Raw genomic sequence first — 26,683 nt, forward strand, 5'->3', positions numbered from 1 at the left:
TCCGCTGTCATTATAATATTATATACATATGAACCAATTTAGAGAAACGCAATAAAAAATGAAAAGTTTAATTACTGCATTACATTACAGCATTTTAGTCACTAGCGGCACAAACAACACACTGGGGTGATTTTTGTGGCTAGTTTAGTTATTCTGGGCATTTACCGCAAATCGACATCCACTTTGCCTATTTTGCATCTTAGTTTAGTCTACTCTAGCCACCCCAGCTCCTCCACGAAACCTAGCAAGGTCTCCTTCAGTGTGCACGGATTCCCTAGGTATTTGCTCCTGTATACTTATACCTGTTCACAGTCTAGGAGGATGTTTTGTTGTTTCCACTTCTTCTAGTTATTACAGGCGTGTCTCACTCCGCGATTTCGTCGCTTTGCTACAGGTAGCTAAAAGTAAATCCGTTCGACCCCAATTTTGGGGTTTGCCATAAGCCGCGCGTGGAGCTGTCGCCACCTAGCGGCCATATCCGTGCTGATCGTGACACACGCGTTTTGTTAGAGAGTGAGTCTTCTACCTATAGTTCGTATTTTTTAGCATTAGAAATAAGGTAAACAATCTTGATGTGTCTTTTAATTGAAAAACACATTAAAAAAATATGTTACTGCAAATATGTAACAATTATAAATATAATACGATCATTTATATTCATTTGCTTTCATAAGTAATAGTTATTGATTTTTAAAATGCGTTTTTCAATTAAAAGACATGTCAAGATCGTTTACCTTCTTTCAAGTTCTTTCTAATGCTAAAAAAAAACGAACTATAGTACTATTATTTATTCTGTGGTTATTCTAGAATCTAGGTCGTTGGTAGGAACTTACGTCTGCGTGGGGTCGCCGCCGGACTGGATGTCGTCCATGACCTCCTTGTCGAAGCCGCTGTAAATACCGTTGTTGTTGACGATGATGATGATCACGGGCAGCTTGTAGCGGAACATCGTCTCGATTTCCATTCCTGCACAGTATTTAATAAATCTATAAGACCATGTGTAATAAAATAACTCAAGTCGCAATAAGTAGCCTATTAGACCTGTATGTTACAAAATATGGATGCACTCATCAATATCATACTCAAAAATAATGTCCCATGGCTCTTATGTTAGCGGATTAAGAACTATGAGACATAGTTTTGAGTAAGTTGTATGCACCCATATACACACTACACTTGACTGTACCTACAAAAAATGGGCTTTTTAAACTATTGGCGTTGGTTCCTATTTTTTGTATGTAGGAAAGTCGCCATTGCTGCCTTGAAATAAGGTTGAAAGAGCTAAGGGTGCGAATCCTCAAATCGTACTGAAAAATAAATTTTGTATTTTTCAAAAATCTACCACTGATTGACAGTTTACCCATATAACGCAATTTCTATAAATAATAACCGTAAGTTTTGGCAACGTACCTATTCATACAAATAGCAATTCTTAACTATCTATCGGTGGACCTGTTCGCGTTAGAGGGTCTGCCATCTTGTGGCCCGAATCGGAAACATATGTGCACATGTCCATTGCCAAAGCAAGTGCTACCATCTACCGTTCTCGTCGGTACGTTTCCATGTGCTTAAGTAGGTTCTGCCATCTTGTGGGCTACATCGGAAGCATAAACGACACATTTACGCCTTCCGCCAAAAACGGGGCCTATTATAAAAGGCATAAGGTACAATTAAGTACGTGATCTTGGTTAGTATGTAGTACAATATGGAAAGCATCAGACCCGAGAAGCCGAAGGCGGAGTCCCCCTCGACGCACACGACGCGCTTGCCGGGCGCGTGGTCGCGGCACCACTGCGCCGCCGCCACCGCGAACCCGGGGCCCACCTGATAACACACAACATTCGATTATTGAAGGCATATAATGCACCATTTAATTAATCCAGGGTTAACCGGTTAAAATTGGTGTTACCATGACTACCAGTACAATTTGACACTGGGATAACGGTTTAACCGCGTAACCCCGGGTTAGTGGGGTGGTGCAAGTGGGCCTAAATCTGTCAGTATCAACAAAGTCAATTTGAAATAGAAGAATATTGTCAAAGTAAATTATGTAGTCAGTACAATTACTGCCATCTTTCGACACAAATGATTAACACTTTGAAAACGCGACGCCGACGCGTGTTAAATTTGTTACATGTCAATAAGTATCACCATTTACTCGAGAGTAGGCCAAAGGTGGCGCCATCGCTCGAAAAGATGATGCTCTAGTCTAAATTCTCTTTGTTATTATTACTAAACATAAAGAAAGAAGAAAAGCATAGCAAATTAATTAATTAATTATTATTCAAATTGTAGGTGTAATTGAATTGATTGATTGAATTGATTTTTTATTCTTTTTCTATGTTTGTAAAATAATGTAAATATTAGTTTTTAAAATATGTACCTAGCCTACCTACCTTGATATTTTTGTTTGTATTAATGAATATTTTTTTGTAAAAAAAAGAAGATGATGAAAGAATGTTGGTTGATGTACCCCCATAGTGCCGAAGGTGCCAGCATCGAGGCGGTGCCGGGGTAAGTCGTTGAGCAGCAGGCCTCGCCCTATATCCATCGTATTGGCGCCCTCGCTGACGATGATCGAGTCCTTAGGAATGGCTTCTTGTACCGCCTTGAATACCGCGAAGTAGTTTAGTGGAGTTGACACGTCGTTGGCTTGAGCCTGGGAAAGAAATTGATATGTTTAAACAGCTTTACTGGGATACTACAAGTGTTGAATTTGAGATTTCAGCAGCGTGGCTCACTCTGCGATTTCGTCGCTTTGCTACACGTAGCTATAAGTACATCCGTTCGACCCCAATTTTGGGGTTTGCCATAAGCCGCGCGTGGCGCTGTCGCCACCTAGCGGCCATATCTGTGCTGATCATGACAGACGCGTTTTGTTAGAGAGTGAGTCTTCTGTACCTAGTACTATTATTTATTCTGTGGTTTTAACTAGTCACAGAGAGTCATTTTATACAAGTGAGAATTGAATAAAATTACTAAATATTATGAAAATATAATAGCTTCCGTAGTTGCTTTACAATAATTTCACATTATTTTGCAATCATTGTCCTCCTGCATACATGCAGAGTTTAATTTTTTTATTCAATATTGAACTCTTCTCCCCGGACATAAGGTCTAAAACACACACACATCTTATCAGGCGTACTTGACTGCCCGGGTGATCCCCCTCGCGGGAATGACGCATAGCACGATGACCTCATTTGCAATATTTTTAGCTAAAAGGCCATATCTCAATACCAACTCCATGCGACTCTAAACCCTAACACAATGAGCAAGGTCTCAATTTCGAACAAATACATGTTTTCTGATATACAAGATTGTTAGTTTATTTTTAGCGCTTTATATGGTCTATGTATTGCAAGTCTGGGCGCAGCAAAACTTGTAAACAGTATCAGTTTAAACAATGGCATCAAACGCTACGTACGTGTTTATGGACTTAGGGACTGTCAACGATCCCAAAGATAAAAATATAAAATATATAACGGAATTAAGTATGGCGGCGGTCAGAAGGGACAACCTCATAGATTCCGGAGAATTTTACGAGTTTTTGGACGAAGACGACGACTTTAATGGACATCAAATCACGCCTCCGATTCCAAGAGTCCAGCTCAAACTTACGCTCTGCTTCAACCCAGGCCTAGAAGAGCTACAGAATGGAGGCTTCAAAATCGCCGAATTGAAACCAGAAAAATCTTTTGAAGAATGTTTCGAGTTAATAGACAACTTCCTTGGCATTTTAACGGACCCTGTATATTTGATCGCTCACAATGGATTCAACTTTGATTTCCCGATATTAAAAAGACATCTAAAAGGCAAGAAATTTTCAAAAGATGTCATGTGTGCGGATACCTTTTATGGCTTCTATGACATATTAGAAATGCAATCTGGAGGTATTGATGCGGTCATAGAAAATACCACAGTAAAACTTGCTAATTCCAATCTAGAAGATTCGTTAGAAGGAAGTAAAAAAGGCTTGGAAAACCAAAGACAGGCGAATGCTGACAGAGCAAAGAAAAATAACGGATTTCCATGGGGAGAAAAGAAAAATAGACCTTCAAAAAGCTACAAATTGACCGACATATACGAAAGAGTGCTGAAATGTAAGCCTGAAGACGCACACAAAGGGGATATAGACTGTCAACTGATGATACGCATTGCTGTGAAATTGTCTAAGAAGTTTTTCGAGTGGGTGGAGAATAATCATTCGTCATTTGAAGAGCACGTGGAACCCATTTCGAAAGAAAAAGAAACGTTGGAAAAGGATAAGGCGACTGCAGAGGTTGGAACTTCAGGAAGCCATACTTATAAGTCTCAAGACTCTCAAGTGCATATCTAGTTTACCTTGTTCTCTGGGATTAATTATAAATAACTTAATCATAATTATCCAAATGGTATAAATATATTTTTATTACGGTTGAATGTTTTATTTTAATATCCTAATGAGACAATCGCATCGACTACCCATCGCACAATATTCACACAGTAACCTCAATAAGCGGTATCAAACATCGAAATTTCGGTATCTGCCGTATCTCGCTCAAATTATTGCGTATTCGAGTTCGAGTGAGACAGATGGCGAAAATTCGATGTTCGCGAGCATAGTAGACTTGAGAACTTGCGACTTGGTAGCATATCTTGGTTTGACGATCCGTGGAAACGTTATATCAATAAATACCTAAGCATAATTTCAAAGAAAATTTGTCATCGTATAAATACTATAAAACAATGGTAATCTCGTTATTTATTTTTTACAATGGTACAAATTTACAATGGTAATAAGTGCAATCCGTTAATCACAACTGACTAACTGATTGAGTTTAAACCTTATTCACAAAACTTTACGGGCCTGATTTAGTTAAATTAAATTTTATCCCTTTCTTACAAATACATAAGTCAAAATGACAGATAAAGACAAACGATTATTAGCTAATCGAGGTTTGTAGCGCGTTTATGAATAAGGGGGTGAATCCTTACCGCGACGAACTCCGTGTTAGCCTTTTGCTTCTGTGAGAGGGCCTGCCACCAGGCGTGCGAGGGAGACAGCGAGCACTTCTTCTCTTTCAGTTTAGTCGTCAGCGCTTCGACGAACGGCTGGATGTCCGAGTGCACTGCTACTTCTGATTTCACGCTGTTGTGGAACTCTTCAGGGCTGATGTCAACCTAAAAGTGTACGTTTATATTAGATGTGAATACTGATGTGCGAAATTTCCCCATGACAAACTTTATATATTTTATAAAGTTTTCCTGAAATCTCCGAGAATTTTTCTAACTTTTTGGTAACTTTCCGGAACTTGCACTTCTGTAGCTGTGAAATTGCTTTCAAGAATAGACACTGAAGTCTTATTAAGTGAATTGGCGTATCTAGGCGTGGGCAAAGTGGGCCGTCGCCCACGGCCTCGCGCTCGAAGTCTCCTCGCGCGTAGGGTTGCCATATGGAAGAATTAAGTGCCCTAATAAAAATCACCCTAAAAATCCGGACATTTCTTGTAGCAGAGATTTGGAGTAGCTTGAACGACGCCCCGGCGGCGCGCTGCTCTCTGCGGTGTACTGTATCGTGGATCTATTTTTCCCGTTCCCTTCGCCCGATCCCGTAGCCCCCTCCCCGGGCGCGCATTTTATTTTTATAAGGTCATTCCTAAAAATCCGGACACATGCCAAGTCCGGCCGCAATCCGGACAAAGGGTCAAAAATGCGGACATGTCCGGTCAAATCCGGACGTATGGAAACCCTACTCGCGCGAGATCCCTTGAAGGAAAACGGCCTCGCAGATGCGACTTCGCCCACGGCTAGATTAGTTCACGCTACGCCACTGACTGAATGGCTTTCAGAAGTATACCCATTTTGACGCTTCTAACCAAAACCTTATTTGACGCAGTTAGCTTATAAGTGGACCGTGGCCTTCACAGTCACACCCACTGTCAGAAATGGACACCGAAGTACCTAAGTATTTTTTACCTGAATGATTTTGACTTTGGGGTCGAAGCGTGGGGCTTGGCCGAAGTGCAGCATCCAGTTGAGCCGCGCGCCGAGCAGCAGTATGACGTCAGCTTTGAGCAGAGCTTGCGTGCGAGCGGTGGACACGCACTGCGCGGAGGTGTCCGGCACTACGCCTTTACCTGGGGTAAGTTAATGAACGTTAAAATCTAACATAAAAAAATAATTTTATTGCAATGTTAAAAAATACTCTTGTTATATGCAAGAAATCCGCAACGTAGGCTTCGTCCGGTGGCTATATACAAATTCAAAACAGCAACATGCTTCATCCCAAACATACCAAGGATTATATCCGCGACAGGCTTCGTCATTATAAAATCTAAGTAAAACATAAAACAAATTGTTGGTCATGATTGGCATTTTCCCGCGTTCTCAACTGGGATGTAAGTGTAGCTCCCTTGCATAGGCAGACTAGAGATCGCTTAGATTTGGCGATAAACTCGAATCACTCAGTTTCACTCGTGTAGCCCAGTGTAGGCTACTAGGTATACCTTAGTTTCTGCAGCGCGGTCTCAGCTCGGGTAATAGACTGCCCCCTTGTCTATGATGACGATAAGTCGGCTAACTAGCTAGCCCAAGTAACTTCACTAGTGACTTACCCATGGGAGTAGGCAGGAAGGGTAGTCCAGTATCGGCCACAAGTTTCCGTAGCGAGTCCTCAGCTCGGGCGTAGGCAGCCCCCTTGCCTACGATGACCAGAGGTCGCTCCGCTTTGGCGAGTAACTCGGCCGCGCGAGCTACTAGCGCCGGGTCGGGGTGGGCTAGCTTGACGGGTTCTGCGTTGTAGAGTTCTGGTACTTTTTCTTCTTCGACTTCGCTCTGAAAGTAGAAGTGATAGGAAGATTATGTGTTATCCTTTCTTTAAAGAAATGCTACGCCTAGGCAAATGCTATGCTTGCGTTCCGGGATTCGGTATTTCTACAATTCGTGAACATCGTGGTGGTTATTTCACTTCTAATCATCCCGGCTTTTGACTTTTCGACGCACGCTTCAATAAAAGTGTCTTTTATCACATAATATAGTATTTTATGCAACAGTTTTATAAGAGGGGTCAAAAAATGTGAGTGGCGTGGGTAACAATGTGAGCCGAAGGCGAACATTGTTAATAAATACGCCATGAGCATTTTTTGACTACTTATACAACGTTGCATACAATGCTTTTTCTATGAGTAGGCAACATTAAATAAAATACAAAAAATTATAAACAAAATTTTATTTATGAAAATGTCAATGTAAATTTTGGATAGTAGGTATGTATGTAGCTCTTGTCTGCGACAAGCACCCATAATACCAAATATTACTGCAACCTGTAACAAGAAAAAGGAGAGTTAAATAATATTCAGTTTCAATGCAAAAATATAAAATGTACGTAAATATAGCTCGTTGTACTGTGTACCCTAAAAATGTGTATCAAAATTTTTTATAACATATACCAACCTTGCTTAAAAGATAGATCTGATCCGGTGCTTCCAATTAGTCTTTGAAAATACACCAATGACGTTTTCAGAGAATGACGAAGTTTTGTGCTCCAATCTCCACGCAATGCACTTCTCATAATATTTGTCATATAGGTGCTGAGATTTAGTACTTAGGCAGCAAATTTTCGGTCGCTGCTTGTGCTGCAGCGGATATTTCTTCCAGTGTAGAAACAATGTAGTCCTCTTTGTCCATTTTCAACACTTTTTATGAACGCAAAACAAATAGTAACGCAAAGTACTCAAAGAACAAGAAATTACCGGGAAAGGCGGGAAACGAGAAACAAACGAGTAATGTCTATGGTTATGTTATGTTTTTTTTAAAAGCCGTTACACACTACCGCACCGCACCAGGGTCGTGGTGCTGTAGGGTATAAAAGTATTTTTTATTATGTTGGTAGCAATGATCTCAGTACAAATTTGTTTCTTTTTTAATAAAAACCGTATGCATTCAATCGTTTGTCATGTTGGTAGCAATGTACCGGTATGTGGCACCTGCTACCCTAGCTGCACTAGCTTACCGTATCGTAATGTCTCTAAAACGACACAAGTGCTTTTTTGGGCAATAGACTATAGACTTTTAAGGATTATTAATAATGTATGCCCTTATATGTTCGTTCGTGACTATGTAAATGACAGATAAAAGTACCCGAGTAGAAAAACTAAATAATAGTACTACCGTACAGAAAGGAAACTTCCTACAAAACCGAAGTTTGACAGCGGTTCAAGGTCGAATTATGCTGTCCGTTACTAGTATATGGCAGTATCCCTTTCGGCTATTTAGGGTTGTCAAAGTTCAAGTCATTATCTTATCTGTGGCCGTGCACGCAAAGGGATGTCAAGTAAGTTGTGTCAACCCTAATAATTGCTCGGAGCAATGCTGAGCCGAACGGAGCCGAGTTTGCCCGAAGGGAGGAGTTTCGCACCCCTGCTTTTATATCAGATAAGTTCAGTCTAGAAGGAAGTTCCTTGACACAACACAACATGTGTTTGTACTGTTTCTAGCAATGAAGAGCTTACCATAAGCAAGGTGCCGGGCATGTCGAGGTAGGCGGCGCCGGGCCGGCCGGCGCTGGCGAGGCGCACGGCCTTCTCCACGTGCAGCGGGATGACGCCACGTACTTGCAGTACAGGCGAGTCCACCTGACACATGTACACTCACCAGCAGCAAGGTGCCGGGCATGTCGAGGTAGGCGGCGCCGGGCCGGCCGGCGCTGGCGAGGCGCACGGCCTTCTCCACGTGCAGCGGGATGAGGCGCGCCGACGGCGGCCGCGCCACGTACTTGCAGTACAGCCGAGATGAGTCTACCTGAGGCACAATAAGTTATCGAAGTGAAAAAGAAAGAAGTTCTTGCTTGTCTAAATCTTTCGGACATTAACATTACATAACTCATAATCATAATTCAACTATAGACGTTTAACCCTTTATAAGGGTGTCAGAAATTATGCAAATATGAACTCTATCACTTTGAAATAAAGTTCAAAATCAGGTGGAAACTTATTCCGTCTGCCTATAGCTTATTTAAATATTATCTGGCAAAAAACTCACGGCAAAAAACGCCATTATGACGTGTACGAGTATCACAATTTACAACAAATTACCTGATTGTTTTAAAGACATGGACCTTGATCATTTCAAAGCAAATATAAAAATATTGCTAATAGAAAAATGTTTTTACTGCATAAATGATTATTTAAGTTTATAATGAGTGTTCCTAATATATGTAACTTTTTTATTATTTTAGTTAGATTATGTGCAATTGTGCACGCCTAAAAGTATTCCATGTTATTTAAAATACGAATCATATTTTCAACAGTGCTCATTTGTAGATTCGTTGTATAATATCTCTATTAGATAACACTATCACTAACCTAAATCAATAACTAGGCATAGATTAAGATATATTATCATATCTGTACTTCTGCTTACCACCTGAAGGCTAAATTATCATTCTGGTTAAAGGTCAATTTACAAATCACTGATATAAACTTTAAATTTTACGCGATGAAGTCCAATCTTTGTGAATAATAAATTGCAAATCAACTTTTGATATGCATATTGATAGTTAGTGTAACACTAGTGAGTTAATGTGATGAGTTAGTGTAACGCTAGTGACTTAACTTCCTAAGACATTTGGTTATTCCATAACGCAGTCCATTTTTATTACAAATTATTGTACATATTCCACAATCTATTCTGAACTTTTAACCGGTTCATTGTGTCTTCCATTTCTGAATACTTTTGGCTGTGGCGGCGAACAATTATTTCATGTCACGACAGGCGTGCCTTACGCCATAGAATATGATGGCATGCCGGTCGTGTCATACGCCACACGTTAAAAACATTGATTACGCGCCTGTCATGCCATCCGCACCGCACCGAAACGGTTAATATGTAACTAAAGGGTTCCAAATTCGGAAACAAAACAATTGCTTTTGGGTCTCAGGAGGATTGGTCGGATTTTATAAAATACTGATAATACACCTGCTTAGAGCATTTAGTAACCCGGTGATTCTTTTAAAAATGTGAGAAAAACAGAGACATTTATTTCTTTATACCTGTGGCCACTCCTGGAATCCTCCAATGCCCTCATGGTCTTGTGCACAGGAGCCAGCAATGACCAGCATCGGCCACGCGTTCACCTGCGCGTTGGCCATGCCACCAACACAGTGCAGCAGCCCTGGACCAGACACCGCCAGACATACTCCTGGCTTTCCTGTAGATCACGGTTATTCACATTTAAATAGATGTTCAATCAAAATTATCTGGAGTCACAAAAGATATTCTCATCAATTAGCATCCAATAAAGCATTCTTTGGAAGTCTCTAAAATGTATTTTATTCTTCTCCATTTGCCTATGTAGTAAAGTAAGCCTGAACTGTGTCCAGACACAACCTGATACAGCCTGACACAGAGAGAATACAGTAAATGTGTACCTACAAAGGCAAAATGGGATTCCCTTAAGGGATCTTTTCCAGCTGACCTTTAAGCATATGAGTGAGATACATGTGAAATGGTAGTCAAACTAAGATAATAATTATGTACATGACGGCAGGACTTCTAAATATAAGTTGTCCAACTAATATACTAAAGTTTTCATATTAGTCTACGTTTTCCACTGCTGGGCTAAAGCCTCCCCTCGTTTTTCCCACTCGACCCTGTCATCGGCATTTTCCCACCTCTAAGTATGATATTATACTTCAGATACTAATATTTAGTTTAAATCAATCAACGGCTATCTTTAATTATCATGAATAATGATGATAACTTTGAAATTCTTACATAGATAAGGTCTAAAATACATTAAAAACCACATTCAATCAAAATCTTGTACCTGTGAGGTATCCAATAGCTTGAGCAGCGTAAGCAGCCGCCTGTTCATTGCGCATTCCAATATACTTGAGCCCCGCCACTTGGAACGCCATTGCGGTCTCTATTACGGGTATACCCACGATACCAAATACATATTCTACACCCTGAAATTACATAGACATAACATTAATTGCTTCCTCGCTAGATTTTATACCAGTTTTTAGTCTTTGCAGTGGAATTAAAATAAATTGCTGTAGGTTTCCTCCGTGGTTTGCTCAGAAGTAGCTTTAAATACAGTTATTTGTCTCATTCTCCAGTAATGCTTTAAACTTTTAAAGTTTAAAGGAACTCATAATACTTTATGGAATACTACCTAGTGCACTAGATTCATTTTTAAATCTGCGTAATAACTAACTTATAACAAAGTATAGAGTAGGATCTCACATGAAAAAAATATTATATGTCATGTTTTGTATTTATGTGAATTGTACAGTTTCTTATTACATATATTTATTATGTAGGTAACACTTCTTGATAACAAGAATGACTACCTAGTAACAAACAACATGACTTTTTTATGATTATGGACAAAGTCCATTATTAAGACAAAACTAACCTTTCTTTAAGATTCCCTCATAAGTAATAGCTTAGTAAAACAACAAATTAAGAGTAAATTCATTGTAGCTCACCTGTTTCTTTAAACTTTCGGCTAATATAGTATTCCCGTCAGTCGCCATACTTCTGCTTAACTTTGGCGAAACTTGAATTGATTTTCTTAATGTAACTTGTGCTAGACGTCCTAAAAACATATTTACAGACTTACAAAAAAATCCAAGGAGCGGTACAAAAACACACGCTATATTTAGGTAACCCAAAACAAAATGACAAAGCCCTCGTGAAACTCTGAATAACACTGGAATAACAACACGTCCAAAGGTAACTATTATTATCACAGTTTAATCATGTCATAACAAACTTACTTTTGACAGTGCTAGCGATACGGTTTACAACCACTTTACAACCCGTTCGGCGTATCAGACAATAATAAACTCTGCGTAGAGGGATTAGTATTATTTGTTATCTCAACATTATCATGCTACGAATTTAATCAAAATTGAACTTTAGAGTTTGTTAAACGCGTAAATTTAGCTTATCAATCTTATCACCAGTAGACGTGCGCGCCGCGCCGGCGCCGCCGCGCCGCGCCGCCTTTCTTACGCGCCGCCGCCGCCGGCTCATCCACTCGGCGCGCCGGTGCACGGCCAAATATATGAATTTTTAGATTTTATTTTTTTATGGCAAATCTAATGAGATCCTAACGATTTTAATGCCTGAGAAAACGTGAACTAACGTCGCCCGATGACTTCAAATAGTTAATTTGGCTGATTTCGGGGCGGGGTGGTTAGCGTGAACTCAGTGAAGATCACATCCACCCCACTTTGAAAAAAATAAAAAATAAATTAAGGAATCGGGGCCCTAAGGCCTGAACAATCATGAACTAACAAATATCTTGCTATCTAGACCAAAAAAACTTATAAAAAGGGGTTTGGGGTGGCTAGCGCGAAGACAGACACTGCCGTATTCGGACTTCAAGATATTCACAAGAGACGACAGCTACATCCATTCTAGATGTGTGCGCCGATTAAAAAAAGATCAGCGACGGCGTTTGCCAAAAAATCGACGGCGGCTACGTGTTTTCGGCGAGACCTTGAATTTCAGGTTTCTTAAGAAAAAACATTAATTTGTTGTTTTTCTTGAAAATTTTATCAATGCAGGTTACTGGTCAGTTAACTACGTATAATTTGAATATGCTATGAGTAAAATAGGGTTTGTAAATGAATATAGGATAGGTATAATAACTTATTTTCCCTAGTAACTGGCTTGCATTAAGAAGTTACCTGGTCCCAATGCCCTTCGATCCGATCTGTAACTCTCCGTTTTCTCAAGCTTTCCATGGCTTATCCTATTTAAAAAAATGACGTACTTTAACAAAACAGAACTCCACATATTTTTGACATTTGCTAGACTATAGTGGACTGCTATGGCTTCTTTTTTTTTATGGTTTGCTTGTCGTACAAGCACCAGGCTCTCCGAGACTACCTTCTTTCTTGTTTTCTCATTACTGAGGTTCGCGACCACATGTAATTTGTCTTCCTTTCATGCGGTCATAAGCCTTATGGACTGCACGGTCCAGACTGCTGCAAGCCGACCTCTTCATAGCGTTCGACCATCTCGCACATGCTCCAACTCGAGCACGTTTGCCATTCATTCAGCTTAAATTGATGTGTTTCTCCACATCATGCGTTGGATAAAATGTCCGAAGAATCTAAGGGTTCACCCATGGCATGTTAGGAAGAGATGAGTGGCAATATAGAGCTCTTTGAGAATGGAGGGGTTTGTTCTTGTAGCTGTCCAAGGTATAGGCAGCACTAGCAGCAGTCTTCGTTCGTTCGTTAGCAGATGACGGTGAATACTTAGGATTACTCAGTTACTTTAATTGGTGTGTCAAGTAGTTTCTGTAACTGGCTATTCAGTTTCATTTAATTAAAATTGATGTATATTTGACAACTGTAACATAAATAATACAAAAAATCCATTTTGTAATCCAAAAACCAACTTGGAATAGCTAATTAACAACACTCAAGGTCACGCCGATTTCACGCCGATCATTTATCGGCGGCGGCGGCGTGGTCAAAAAACCCGGCGGCGGCGGCGCGCCAGCGCGGCGCACACGTCCAATCCATTCTAGATGCGTTATAGTTTAGATATCAACTACTACTACTAGTTCTCTTTTGCAGCGCAATTCGGGCAACCAATGTCACTTTTACGTTAGATAGGGTATTTAGATGTGAATTGGATCTCTAAGTCATATCCTGTGGAAATCGTTCAAGAGTATCTCCAGAATCGCGTAAATGTTAAATTTGACAGGTTAGATCTTAAACATATCGTTATCGTATCTTGGTGACGTCTACAAGATATCTAATAGATGTCTATTTCAAAATCCGAATCGGGCCCACAGGCCCCCTTTTGTTTAAAAAAAATGTATGTTAGAATCGGGAACAGCGTGTGCGTAAGTATAATGCTAGTGAAAAACTATAGATAGTTAATTTTTGCAGTTTTTAGTAGGTAATGCCTAAATGAAAAAATGTGCTACACGCCGGCGCCGCCGCGCCGCGCCGACCAAAAACCCCCGGCGCGCCGCCGCCGGCAAATTTTAGGTCGGCGCGCACGTCTAATCACCAGTGTCGGCAAGTTGTTGTTGGTGTTATCATATCTGTCAGACTGTGAAGACTGTCACTTTGACAGCAGTGGATTTACCGGGAAAATCGAAATCGAAATTTCGTTATCTGCCTCTCTATTGCTCTTATAAATAAGCATTCGTGTGAAAGAGAGACAGAAAGGGAAATTTCGATTATCGTTTTTCGCGATAGGGCCTCGGATCCTGAAAAAAAAACATTTAAAAAATGTAATTTAAAGCTAAGGTGTTCTACAATAGTATTTTATACAATCGTGATATAATAGAGAGCTTTTCAGTCGAGTACCGTGTTTAGGCAACGAAGCTTGCTGAGTTGCCTAAGTTAGGTACGAGATTGAAAAGCTTGATTATATCACTATTGTATACAATACTTTATCTACGAGCCAAAAAAAATAATACTTTAAACTAGTAGAATCATACAAACAAATCAAACCAAAAGTATTCACAGCTAAGATACGCGAGCAGCTACGATACCTTAATACTGGTACGCGCCCCCGCCGCCGCGCCCGGCGCGTTGGTCAACGACACCTTCTCGTAACTCATGAGGCCCTGGTACTTGCTCCGCGCTAAATTCAATTTTTAGACAGTTGTTTTCTCGGTTTTGGCCACCGTAGCCTATGGAGACTAACAAGCAACACTAAGTGGTTTTCGTAGTCTATGGATGTTGCTATTTTAAGGGTGTCACATGCTCGTTTCTGACTTATGAACCAATTGTTTCTACTATACAACCTAAAATAAATAATTAATTTGAGCTATGGTTTTGTTTCGTCCTCTCGATCGCGGAGAGCTGTGATTGGTCAATTTCATTATAGTTGACTAAACTGTATCGTAATGAATATTATAGTTGAGTTGGGAGCCCACACATTAAAAATACCCAATTGAAGTTTGGTATATGAAATCTTAATTCAAGAATTATAGTCGACGAGTAGATAAATTTTGTTTCGAAAAAAAAAACAGTAGTAGTAATCATATCCTACTCTTGTTAGTAGAAACGCGCGAAATTCAAATTTACTATGGGAGGACAACACTTCGCGCCTACATTTCTATTAAGTACAGTCGACGACATAAATAAATATAGGTACACTTTAGTACGGTCACCCAAGAAAGTGGTCTACCACTTTTCGACTCTATCAATCAGATGATAGACGCGAAAAGTGGTAGACCACTTTCTTGGCTGACTGTACCTTGCTATTCCATCTGTCCAATATATATCTTGGTCCAAAGTCATTGAATTTCACTCTCTCATTAAGCAAAACGTGAGAAATAATACACATTGGAATAAAAAATAGAACAGGTGTGTTATCAACCTTATTCCCTTGTATCTTGTATTCTTGTAATAAGGCGAAGACATAATTTTGACGTCGACTGTAGGTACATTATTTGGGTAACAACCAAATCCCTCTAGGTTAGTGTCTTACTTTTATTATTATTACTGGATCCAGAAACCTGGCAGCTATTCATTGGTGGACTTCGGAGTGGAAGATCGGGGCGCGTAGCCAACGTGCCAATCGTTAACGCTCCGTAGCGTACCGTAGTCATGTCTGTCTAGCCGTAACAGACTACCACACTACTATACTACTGCTACAGTAACCTCTTTCTCGCTCTCACTTACAGCTCGGCCACGACATCGAGCGACCTTCGACGGCGGGAGCGATATCCATAGGTTGGAGCGTGACACAGCGATCGGACCACTCGCTCCGACCTATGGTTATCGCTCCCGTCGTCGAAAGTCGCTCGATGTCGTGGCCGAGCCGTTATGGGTGCGGCGCACCATGCTGGCCTTGCGCTGCGGTAGTCTGTTTTATCACTTTTCCATACTAGGGCGACAAAGACAGTTGCGTTTCGTACGCTACGGAGTGTTAGGCCAAGCGCGCACCACGATTTTAATTTTTGCGACACGATTTTAGAATCGCGCTGTAATATATCGCAGAAAATTCACTGCGCGCACTGCAATGAAAATGTCGACGATTTGTTCATTCTCGACATGGACGTCGTATCAGTCGCTTGTCGTGAAACAATATGCAATCGCTGTATGACTGAGTATTTATACCACAAAGGTGATCTCCTTCTATTTCTATAATTAAACGGTCAACATCTAGCGTCTCATCTTGTAACTCCATTGGAGAAGCAGGTTCCAATATGTTGACGCTTGGAGAGCGAAATGCCGACTGAGGTCCGGGGTGCGATTTTATTATCGCAGTGCGCGCGGGGCCATACAACTCCGTATGCTGCAATTCACTTTGCGACAATCGCGTCGCGAGCAGTCGCGGAAAAATGTGACAAATCACAATTTTAAAATCGCTGCGATTTTTTTGTCGCATATGCGCGCACTGCCTTATAAACACATACGTTACATTTCTGCGACTAAATTATCGCGCGACGAAAAGTCGTGGTGCGCGCTTGGCCTTAACGATCGCACGTTAGCTACGCAGCCAGCAACAGTTTACGCATGGTTAAACAGTAAGTATGACGCTTGCTACGCTATGGCTCCAGGGCTATAACCGCAAAAATCAAAGTTCGCAAATTGCGGGCATTTTTCTCTGTCACTCTAATTACGCCTTCATTGAAGTAAAAGAGAAAGATCCCCGCAATTTGCAAATTTCGGTTTTCGCGGTAGCCCCTCAGATCGAATCTTGCGCCAGTTGCGTCTAATGTTCTTTGGCGTGCGTCATATAAAACTGCCAAGTGCGTGTCAGACCACGCATAATGGAGGGTTTCGTACTTTCATACGATAAAAATTCTAATGTCTATTTTTTTATTCGGTATATATTCATAGTATGAAATGTCATTTTAGTCTACCGAATAAAAAAATAGAGTTTAGGCGTATAATACGGGCGTAAGAACGAACATGATCGGTTATTATATATATTTTTTAAATTTTGTTATACCTATTTCTTATGTCCGGCTTAAAAGTTAGAAGCACAATAAGTAGCTATTTTAGACCTCTTTAAGTTATTCCTAAATACCTATTCGATTTTTTTTTCATTTTTAGCTACGAGTAGTGCGTGTATGGAGAGCCACGGACAGACGAACATGCGAAAACTCCACGGGTTCCGTTTTAGTCACTTTGGCTGCGGAATCCTAAAACATCGCATTACTAATTCTTACATGTGGGTACGCATATTTGCACAAATGACAATGACAGCCGTAAAAACAAGGTCTCGGCGATTATCACACGGGGTGTCGCTTCCGGGCACCTCATCACCACACTATTTTTAGCATGATTCGGAAATTAAGAAATTTGTTTTTTTATTTTATTAAGCAAGTAGGAGGGCTAGGAGGCAAACGAAGAGGCAGACGATTTCCGTCGCCCATAGACAACCGGAACACCAGAGGGGTTGTAAGTGCGCTGCCGACGTTTAATATGGGACCAACGCTCTTTGCATGAAGGTTTAAAAAAGAAAAAAGAAAGGAAGGTTATCAATAGTGTGTTAAGATACAAGTGCGAAAAACGTTTTACGTAGGTAGCCTTGGACCAAGAAAAGTGTGCAGCGGATTTGATAGCCCACGCAGTGCAAGTGTTATTTATTTTATACGTCATAATTTCGTAGAAGTTTGTCGTTTAAAATAACACTTGCACTGCGTTGGCTATCAAATCCACTGCAGACTTTTCTTGGTCTGACTACCTATACATAATTTAAAATTTGACCCTTTAAATTTCTACATAAGTATGTAGTTACCTAGTTACGTAATGTGCTACTTATCACACTAGTGCGGTAAAGTAGCACCATATGTACTGTAAAGAATATGACGATCTTATTATCCGTGAGTCATGCTCATTTCCTTTTTATAATTGCATGCGCTACCTTAATCATTAAAACAAAGGACTTACGTGAAAAACCGTGGAAAGTCATTAGATAATGGATATCAAGGCCATTATAATTTTATATAAGAAGGTCAATTAAAAATAATCTAACAAGGCTAAACGAAAGTGGCAGAAGTGGTGCGGCTAAGAGAAGCTAGGATTAGGGCTGAATTAGACGGCGCGCGAACTCGCGTGCGACTTTAGTTACATTGCGGATTGTTGGTTACGTCCAATGTCCAATTCAACCGACCGATCAAAAACCGCAATGTAATAAAATTCGCATGCGAGTTCTCGCATCGTCTAAATGCGCCCTTAGGGACTGTTTCTGCCGCGGGCTTGGCTTAACCATACCTACCAGAAAGGCTACATTTTGCACGTATGTACCTACTTACTGATAAAACCCGAATAAACAAATAATTCACTATCATTATTTTCTATTGCTATTTCATAACAACATAGTAAGTATAAGTAGATGGGAATGACCAGTTTACCCTGAAACCCTGACCTATTGAAGTGAGGACGATGCAAATAGTCAATAAAGGGAAATAAGAAAATAATTGATGGTGATAGGTCAACTTGTTTGAAGTTGTGTGAGTCGGACTAATTACTTATTTTTTGATCCTACCCCTACGGGTTTTTTAAAGGCAATTCACTCGCGTTTCACGTATAAAAAAAAATGTTAAAAATTTAGTAATGTACGGATCCCTTGGAACGCGAGTCCGACTCGCACTTGGCCGGTTTTTTTTCTAATCAAGTTGCACTACACAACGCAATAAAAAATCTTAGCTGCGGCATAACAAAATTAAAGATACATAGTACGTTCAATCTAATTAACTCTTTTTTCTACTCGGGTACTTTTATCTGTCATTTACATAGTCACGAACGAACATATAAGGGCATACATTATTAGCCCGCTCCACACTCGTGCGCGAATCGCGGCGCGAAGCCGCGAACGCGAGTCTGGAGTCGATTTCGCATATCAGCGAACTAGACTCCACACTCGCGTTCGCGGCTTCGCCCGCGATTCACGCGCATAGTCTGGAGGGGGCTATTAATACTCCTTAAAAGTCTATAGTCTATTGCCCAAAAAAGCACTTGTGTCGTTTTAGAGACATTACGATACGGTAAGCTAGTGCAGATAGCAGGTGCCACATACCGGTACATTGCTACCAACGTGACAAACGAAACAAATTTGTACTGAGTTCATTGCTACTAACATAATAAAAAATACTTTTATACCCTACAGCACCACGACCCTGGTGCGGTGCGGTAGTGTGTAACGGCTTTAAAAAAAACATAACCATAGACATTTACTCGTTTGTTTCTCGTTTCCCACCTTTCCCGGTAATTTCTTGTTCTTTGAGTACTTTGCGTTACTATTTGTTTTGAGTTGATAAAAAGTATTGAAAATGGATAAAGAGGACTACATTGTTTCTACACCTGAAGAAATATCCGCTGCAGCACAAGCAGCGACCGAGAATTTGTTGCCTAAGTACTAAATCTCAGCACCTATACGACAAATCTTATGAGAAGTGCATGGCGTGGAGATTGGAGCACAAAACTTCGTCATTCTCTGAAAACGTCTTTGGTGTATATTCAAAGAGTAATTGGAAGCACCGGATCAGATCTATCTTTTAAGCAAGGTTAGTATATGTTATAAAAATTTTTGATACACATTTTTAGGGTAAAAAGTACAACGAGCTATATAAAATGTACATAAGTACATTTTATATTTTTGCATTGAAACTGAATATTATTTAATTCTCCTTTTTCTTGTTACAGGTTGCAGTAATATTTGGTATTATGGGTGCTTGTCGCAGACAAGAGCTACATAGGTACATATAGTAATACCTACTATCCTAAATTTACATTGACATTTTCATAAATAAAATTTTGTTTATAATTTTTTGTATTTTATTTAATATTGCCTACTCATAGAAAAAGCATTGTATGCAACGTTGTATAAGTAGTCAAAAAATGCTCATGGCGTATTTATTAACAATGTTCGCCTTCGGCTCACATTGTTACCCACGCCACTCACATTTTTTGACCCCTCTTATAAAACTGTTGCATAAAATACTATAATCATTTGACACTCCTTTCTAGTTATTCGATTTCGAAACGTAATTCTTATTGCAGAGATGCGTTTTTGTTTTAAGTATGATGGCAAGTATGTTTCAGTTACGGTCTAAAGGGTTAACTGCTCGATCCCAATGAAACAATTACTTATGGTAAAATTTGTGCGTAGAAGTAGAGTGCCCCCTTTTACAGGGGGGTGAGTTTTGAGTGAGTGGGGTGAATGCTAGAAATTAAAAAAAAACGTGTGCTACTCTGCAGCGGCGCGGAATTAATGAAAGTAATTAAAATAACTAAGTAATGATGATCATTATTATTTTCTATACGTACATACGTAATAAACAGCATTAGTAGGTACATCAATTTACATAAGAAAAATGAGTACTAAATTGGCGCCGCGCCGCTGCAGAGTAATGCTCCATTGAGGCGTCACTTTCAATGCCCATTATTTCGTTCCCTATACCTCGTTTTTTTTAGCATTAGAAATTAGGTAAACAATCTTGATGTGTCTTTTAATTGAAAAACTCATTTTAAAAATAAGTTACGGCAAATATGTAACAATTATGAATCTAATACAATCATTTATATTCTTCTGCTTTCATAAATGATAGTTACTGATTTTTAATAAGCGTTTTTCAATTAAAAGACATGCCAAAATCGCTTACCTTCTTCCAAGTTCTTTCTAATGCTAAAAAAAACGAACTATAGTAAGTATAGGTACAGCCGTAAACATTACAGGTACAACATGATGTACGTTTCAGGTATATATATAATTTCACCATTTAATTCTTTGATTTTCATAATGGTGGCGCCGCTTCATATCAGAGTAGCACAAAAAATTGGCCCCCAGACGCTCTGTAGGTATTAGTTCTCCGGGAACCGGTATCATTATAATAAGTTCGGCATGTCACGAGTTCTCATTAAAATAATAAGAAATTTCTTCCTTCTGACTTAAGGATAAATCACGCTAGACCGGGCCGTGCCCGGGCCGAGGCGTCCGACACGTAATGTTCTATGATGACTGATCGGTAATTACGTGGTGCTTTCCATAGAGAACGAAGCGCTGGAAGCTCCGGCCCAGCCCCGACCTTTATTTATTTATACGTTCAAATATCCCCTCCCACCACACGATTTCTGTAAAGTCTTGCAGTATGAATTTTCTTTAGGGTTACTACTAAGTTTTTTTAATGATATATATACTTACCTATATGTGTTATACGAATATTTTCCTCCTTTCGATTTAGTATCACGCGAGAGGATCGACCAATGCGCGCGGCTTTCGAAATATGCAGTTACCGGCATTACGTAGGTATATACAGTTAAAAATAAATGTTTAAATCTTAATTTGGTAAGTCGTTAAAGTCGGCGTCGTTTTCACCACACCTTTTAGGAAAGATGGGAAAGGCTCTCTTTCTTTTTTCTTCAAAAACTGTTTGGAAAATGACTTTTTGCCCACGAAAGTGGCAAAGTAATTTTATACACATTTTGAGTTGTTTCCTCATGTTGGCTGATGGGAAGGATTTTTAGGTGACAACACAGATAAATAATAATAGTAGGTACTGTAATAATTTAGAATGATAAATACCTACTTAATCTAATATTTTCCTCACGTTGGTATCGTGATAAATTTTGTTTTGCTCGGTAGCAATGTTTGTTTTACCGACATGATTGAAAAATGAAACCCTCGCAACGCTCAAGATTTCACTTTTTCCGTTTTGGTATCCTTCGCTTGTTTGGGAACACCCAATAGCTATTAAAATATTAGCACGAGGGGTCCAACAATAACTTTACCCTTTAGTAAAACGAATAGCCTGTTTATACACAGTGCACTAGATAGATATGAAATAGTAATGAATCTCTAATTCAGTTCCCGAATCGCGCTAACAATTTCTATTCCTTTAGCAGAGGCTGATATGTAAAAAGATTGAGCAGTGACTAATACTCATAGTACGGATTAAAAATACATCATAACAATATCTGATATTAGGCACAAACTATCTTTTACCTCTATACATCTTCCCTTCGCAATTTTGTCATTGAACTTAAACTTCACGATCATTTTGATGATAAATACCTACTTACATCTAATGCGCAATTAAATACTCATCTACAAACATGGAAGTGCGTACCTACCGGTCTACGTTACGTAGGTAATTGCAAAAATTTGGATCTCTGGTAATTATTGACCAAATCTCATTGACTTTTGGTTTTAAAGCGGAAATGTGGTGACAATATGACGTCAACAAACTCTGATCATAAAAAGGTGCGTTTAGTAAAATTATTAGTTAACGTACGTCTGTTTAATACTGAACCTCTTCACAGACACACCTCCTAAATTATTTACAAATATTGTGATGACTGCGAGATTTTTTTTTATAACTTGACATCAAGATTCTTAGAAACTATGTGTGAACGTCGACCACAAAATAGTGGTCGAGTTTCGTATTGCGGTGCGTGCTCTGTTAGTGGTTTGAATCGACCATCGCAGGCGCACCTCGAGCTGGTTGTCGCTAAGCTAAACATCACTGTTGCGTTCGCGCAGACTCTTTGAGCGCTCGCATTCTATCGCTAACTCCGCGCCAGCGCCTACCTACAAACTGCTTAACAAATCGTGAAATGAACGTGGTATTGTGAAAATATAAAAGTGAATTAGTAAATTGAACTTTGATAGTTATTTGACAACGAAATGGCTATTTTAACTTTTGAAAAGATTACGGGTGAGTCTTCATTATTTTTTTATTACTGTTTTGTTGTTTAATTTCACTCTTTTTACATTACCGGTATTTTTGTTTAGCTCCAACAAATGCATGCCTAGTCTATGTCTTGTAAAATTAAAAAAAAATATTAAAACTACGTTTGCACTTCTCTAATCAAAGTGTTTCCAAACTTTTGTACTTCTAAACTTAATAGTAAAAAATTAGTGATGTACCGACTATTGATTTGGCCGACTAGCCGACTAGCCGACTAATCGGCACTCAAATGGCCGATTAGTCGGCCGACTAGTCGGCTAGTCGGCCAGATCATTACTTCGTATAAGTTCTGGTGAAAAACTATAGTTTTGCTCCTTTGATTGCGCTATTCATCACATTAGCTTGGCTAAAAGGTGTTCTCTACAGGTTAAAAGTGTTCAAACACCTATCACAAGAATCGTCGTTCAATTTTTTTTTATTATTATGCGATCCTGAGCAGACCGTCAGTACAGCTTGTAGGGGGTATTTCCAAGGCTCTATTTCCCGTACGTAGTCGCCTGTTAAGAACCTATCCCCTGGGGTCAGCGTCTTTACGAGCAACGTGCCCTATCTAAATCTCTAAATTTTGCAATAACGTTAATAGTTCCCCATAGATCCACCATAAAAAAAAAACTTAATAATAAATAAATTGTTTTACTATCGATCTTGCCTATGAAATTACACGAGAATCAGTTGAGATCAACCTGTAGAGGAAAATACAGAAAATACTAGCCCACCAATAGACGATAACGATCAAACTGTCATTTCATTTGCATCCTGAATAGGTATTTTAGTAAAATAGACATAAAACATATGGTGAATATTGACTGTTGATTTCTTTTTTTTCTGTTTTCCTTTCACTAATAAAGTGCCGACTAATCGGCCATTTTTGCCGACTAGTCGCCGACTAATCGCCGACTACAAATGTGGCCGGATAGTCGGCTTTCCCGACTAGTCGGCGACTAGTCGGTACATCCCTATTAAAAATCCTTCAAGAATCCCTTGGGCTACTATTTTATGTATTATATTATCGTCGTTGTTGTAATGCGCCGTTAAAATCCAATTGTATTTCTAAAAATGCGTGAAAATGGATTTGCAAGATTTGCTGCACTTTATGAACGGGTAACGCTGAATAAAAGTTTATTTAACCGTTCCTAGGGCTGCAAGTAGGACAGAACATGAAGCAAATAAAATATAATAAAAACACAGTTGATTTCATTTGAGGTTCTAGAAGCATTAGAAATAAATAATAAACAGGTTATCTGTCTTAATACCTACAATGCAAAACTCGCCCGGGATATAAACAAACTTGAAAAATTTCCGTCATCTGTTTTCCTCCGGCAATGTAGGTATCACATTCGAAATCGCGAAGATAATTTTGCATTTTTGGTATCGTCTTGGGTCGTCCCATTCGTTTTTCTTCTTAAATTAGTCCTATTCTGCTTTCGTCACCCATTCTAGATTCATCACAATCGTCGGTGGCTTTCAATGTAGAATGAGTGACAAAAGCAGAATAGGACTAATATAAGAACTTGACGAAAAACGAATGGGACGACCTAAGACGATACCGCATTTTTAAGGTTCCGTAATTAAAAAAAAAAACGTGTGTTTGTCTGCCAGTCCGTCTGTCACAGTTAATTTAGCCCAAAACTACTGGACCGATTGAGTTGAAATTTGGTACACATACTCGTTCATTAAGGTTGGTGACCCAAAGACTGATATATAGTAGTAACGTAAATGAATGAATTTTAACTTTAACCTGGCGGTCATTTTTGGAGTGGCTTGAAAAAGAAGACAAAAATTTGCAAACTATATCGTGATAAGTACATCAATTATTATTATACTTAATTACTATTAATAATTTTATTTTTTCTACCTACTACATAGGTTAGGTACTTATACTCGTATTCTTTGCATCGCTGTGAATGATGGATGTCCTTTACCCTTCGAGCAACACGGAAGGGAGGCGGCATTCGCACTATTTCCCCTCTGCCGAGGTACAAGATTAGCGCGTCAATAAAATCTAGCGCGAGTAATAAAACTAGTTGCACTTGGATTTTTCACTAGACTGAGTCCAGACGCGCGCGTGAACACTGCTGCACAAAAATGCCTGTTTGCTCGGTTTTTTGTTATAATAAGAGGTCGGGGACATCAAATTTACAAAAAGAAAGTGTTACATTTCACATGTAATATTTTTTTTTACATATCATACGTTTAATTTCATTTAAATACAATTATTATATTTTAGTCTCAAGTAATTGTTGGATTTATCGATTTTACTCGCTCAGTACAAATTGCGGATCGGTAGAGCGACAAATCCGACTTCTCATCTCTCAGAATACAATGACATAATTCAAAGAAAATGTGTTAGTGTGCGTGTTGTGACACTAGTCACTCGTCCGTACACAAAAAGAGATCGAGGTTTGCAAGATTTGTCTTTGACGTGTGTCATTTTCTATGTATTTGTGTCGTCATTACATACATTACCGCAAACCACGTTCGACGTGTTGCCTCCCTGTCACACTTACGTATGAATTTACAAGTGCCATAGAGAGGCAACACGTCGAACGTGGTTCGCGGTAGGGCCTTTGATTGGATTTTGTATGTAAGTGTGTGAGAAGTGCGACTGTGTGCACCTTCCCCCCGCGAAAAATGGCAGAATGATTTGTACGGTGAGATATCGCTTGGGCCCCTCCCTTCCGACGTGTCGGAAGCCGGTGTTGCTCGAAGCCTTTACCTATTGATATTTGACATAAACATTCTTTTCAAATATATAAAAATTTCTCATTTGAAACAAATAGTTCTCATACAAATTTTCAACTCTTACAAATGTCAACTTCCTAATGGCTCCTCTACACGATGGGCCAGCGCCGGCCACTCCAAGGGACGCATTAATGCGTTAGAGGGAGCAAGTGATATTGCTATCTCATTCTACCGCATGGCTGCGTCCCTTGGAGTGGCCGGCGCTGGCCCATCGTGTAGAGGAGCCATGAGCTATTTCGTTTGTTTTGTTGTTTCGTTATTGTTTATTGTGTGTGTTTCGAATCCGTGTTGATTAGTCAGTCAATCAGTTAGGGCATATTATTTTAATTATGTACTTTTAGGTAAATACGTAATATGTTTACCTTCAGTAATGAAGTGTTGTTTATGTTAGTGTTTAGAATAAGGACTCGAGTCATAAGTCGGAATTAATTTGCGACTTCATTGTTGTTTCATTACTATAAGTACCTAACAAAATGAATAGGATATTTAGAACTTCTTGTCGAATTAACTAATTAATAAACAGTGAAACCTGGATAAGTGGGATCTTAAGGGACGAGCAAATTTGTCTCACTTAAAGAGGTTTTCCACTTACTCAGGCTCCCAGTTAGCCAGGTACAAATAAATTTCTGTCTCATTTACAGAGGGTTCCATTAATAGAGGTGAGAGTATATTTCAGTTATAGAGGTGGTTAATAAGGTATTTAGTAATTATCTTTAAAAATAAATAAGGTAAAATTATCCTTGTCCCTAAATACTTTTTAAGTCTGTTTAAATATTTATTTGAATTTATTTTCAATGATTCTCCAAAGGATAGAAGATATTTCAAAAATAAATTAAATTTGATACGGACTTCACTGCGTATTAGAAATTTAATAAATGAAAATTTACTTTTTCGTGTTACTTATCAAAATTTCAGTTTTCGTTTCGGTAGTTTTAACTACCGAAATAAATTAACTAAATCAAAGTTTGAGTTTAGACACATATAGTATAGGCAAATGCGGAATTTGTGGATAGACTAAGAGTTAGTAAGAATACGGAAATTGTTCAATGAAGTCCAAGTTAGAGAGGTCATAGATTGACATTTTCTCAGATACAGAAGTCAATTCCCTATAAAATTCTAAAAACCAATTAGGAAAATGTAATCTTATAAATATAGTCTCAGTAAAAGAGGTAAAATACACTCTCTGTCTCAATTATAGAGGTAAATGTGACTATAAAATCACAACAACGAATCCCAGTTATAGAGGTTCGTTTTATCTCAGTTACAGAG

General features: G+C 39.2%; 3 protein-coding genes across 6 annotated transcripts in view; 2 read left to right on the forward strand and 1 right to left on the reverse strand.

The window, feature by feature from the left end:
• Positions 1-26,683, reverse strand: part of LOC134672425 (2-hydroxyacyl-CoA lyase 1) — a 226,440-nt gene that overhangs the window by 1,142 nt on the left and 198,615 nt on the right. The window contains exons 1-11 of one of the 4 annotated variants that reach the window (XM_063530315.1): positions 11,766-11,944; positions 11,475-11,584; positions 10,808-10,949; positions 10,032-10,189; positions 8,635-8,781; positions 6,597-6,816; positions 5,959-6,119; positions 4,978-5,163; positions 2,474-2,659; positions 1,722-1,824; positions 834-966 (exon numbers count right to left, since the gene is read on the reverse strand). In XM_063530315.1, the coding sequence (XP_063386385.1) occupies positions 834-966; positions 1,722-1,824; positions 2,474-2,659; positions 4,978-5,163; positions 5,959-6,119; positions 6,597-6,816; positions 8,635-8,781; positions 10,032-10,189; positions 10,808-10,949; positions 11,475-11,522 (1,484 nt within the window). In that variant the 5' untranslated portion in view covers positions 11,523-11,584; positions 11,766-11,944. Of the gene's footprint in view, positions 1-833; positions 967-1,721; positions 1,825-2,473; positions 2,660-4,977; positions 5,164-5,958; positions 6,120-6,596; positions 6,817-8,634; positions 8,782-10,031; positions 10,190-10,807; positions 10,950-11,474; positions 11,704-11,765; positions 11,945-26,683 lie in introns of those variants that run through there. The other 3 variants (XM_063530314.1, XM_063530316.1, XM_063530313.1) reach the window with 3 other exon arrangements.
• LOC134672708 (three prime repair exonuclease 2-like) lies at positions 3,219-4,400 on the forward strand. Its single transcript, XM_063530654.1, has one exon. It carries the CDS (start codon positions 3,407-3,409, stop codon positions 4,337-4,339), a length of 933 nt encoding a protein of 310 aa, XP_063386724.1. The 5' UTR covers positions 3,219-3,406; the 3' UTR covers positions 4,340-4,400.
• Positions 22,439-26,683, forward strand: part of LOC134672419 (uncharacterized transporter slc-17.2-like) — a 31,695-nt gene continuing 27,450 nt past the window's right edge. Inside the window, exon 1 of the mRNA XM_063530304.1 lies at positions 22,439-22,639. Coding sequence (XP_063386374.1) covers positions 22,609-22,639 — 31 coding nt within the window. The 5' untranslated portion in view covers positions 22,439-22,608. The remainder of the gene's footprint in view (positions 22,640-26,683) is intronic.

Source organism: Cydia fagiglandana, chromosome 17 (genome assembly GCF_963556715.1).
Source record: "Cydia fagiglandana chromosome 17, ilCydFagi1.1, whole genome shotgun sequence".
Classification (NCBI taxonomy): domain Eukaryota; kingdom Metazoa; phylum Arthropoda; class Insecta; order Lepidoptera; family Tortricidae; genus Cydia; species Cydia fagiglandana.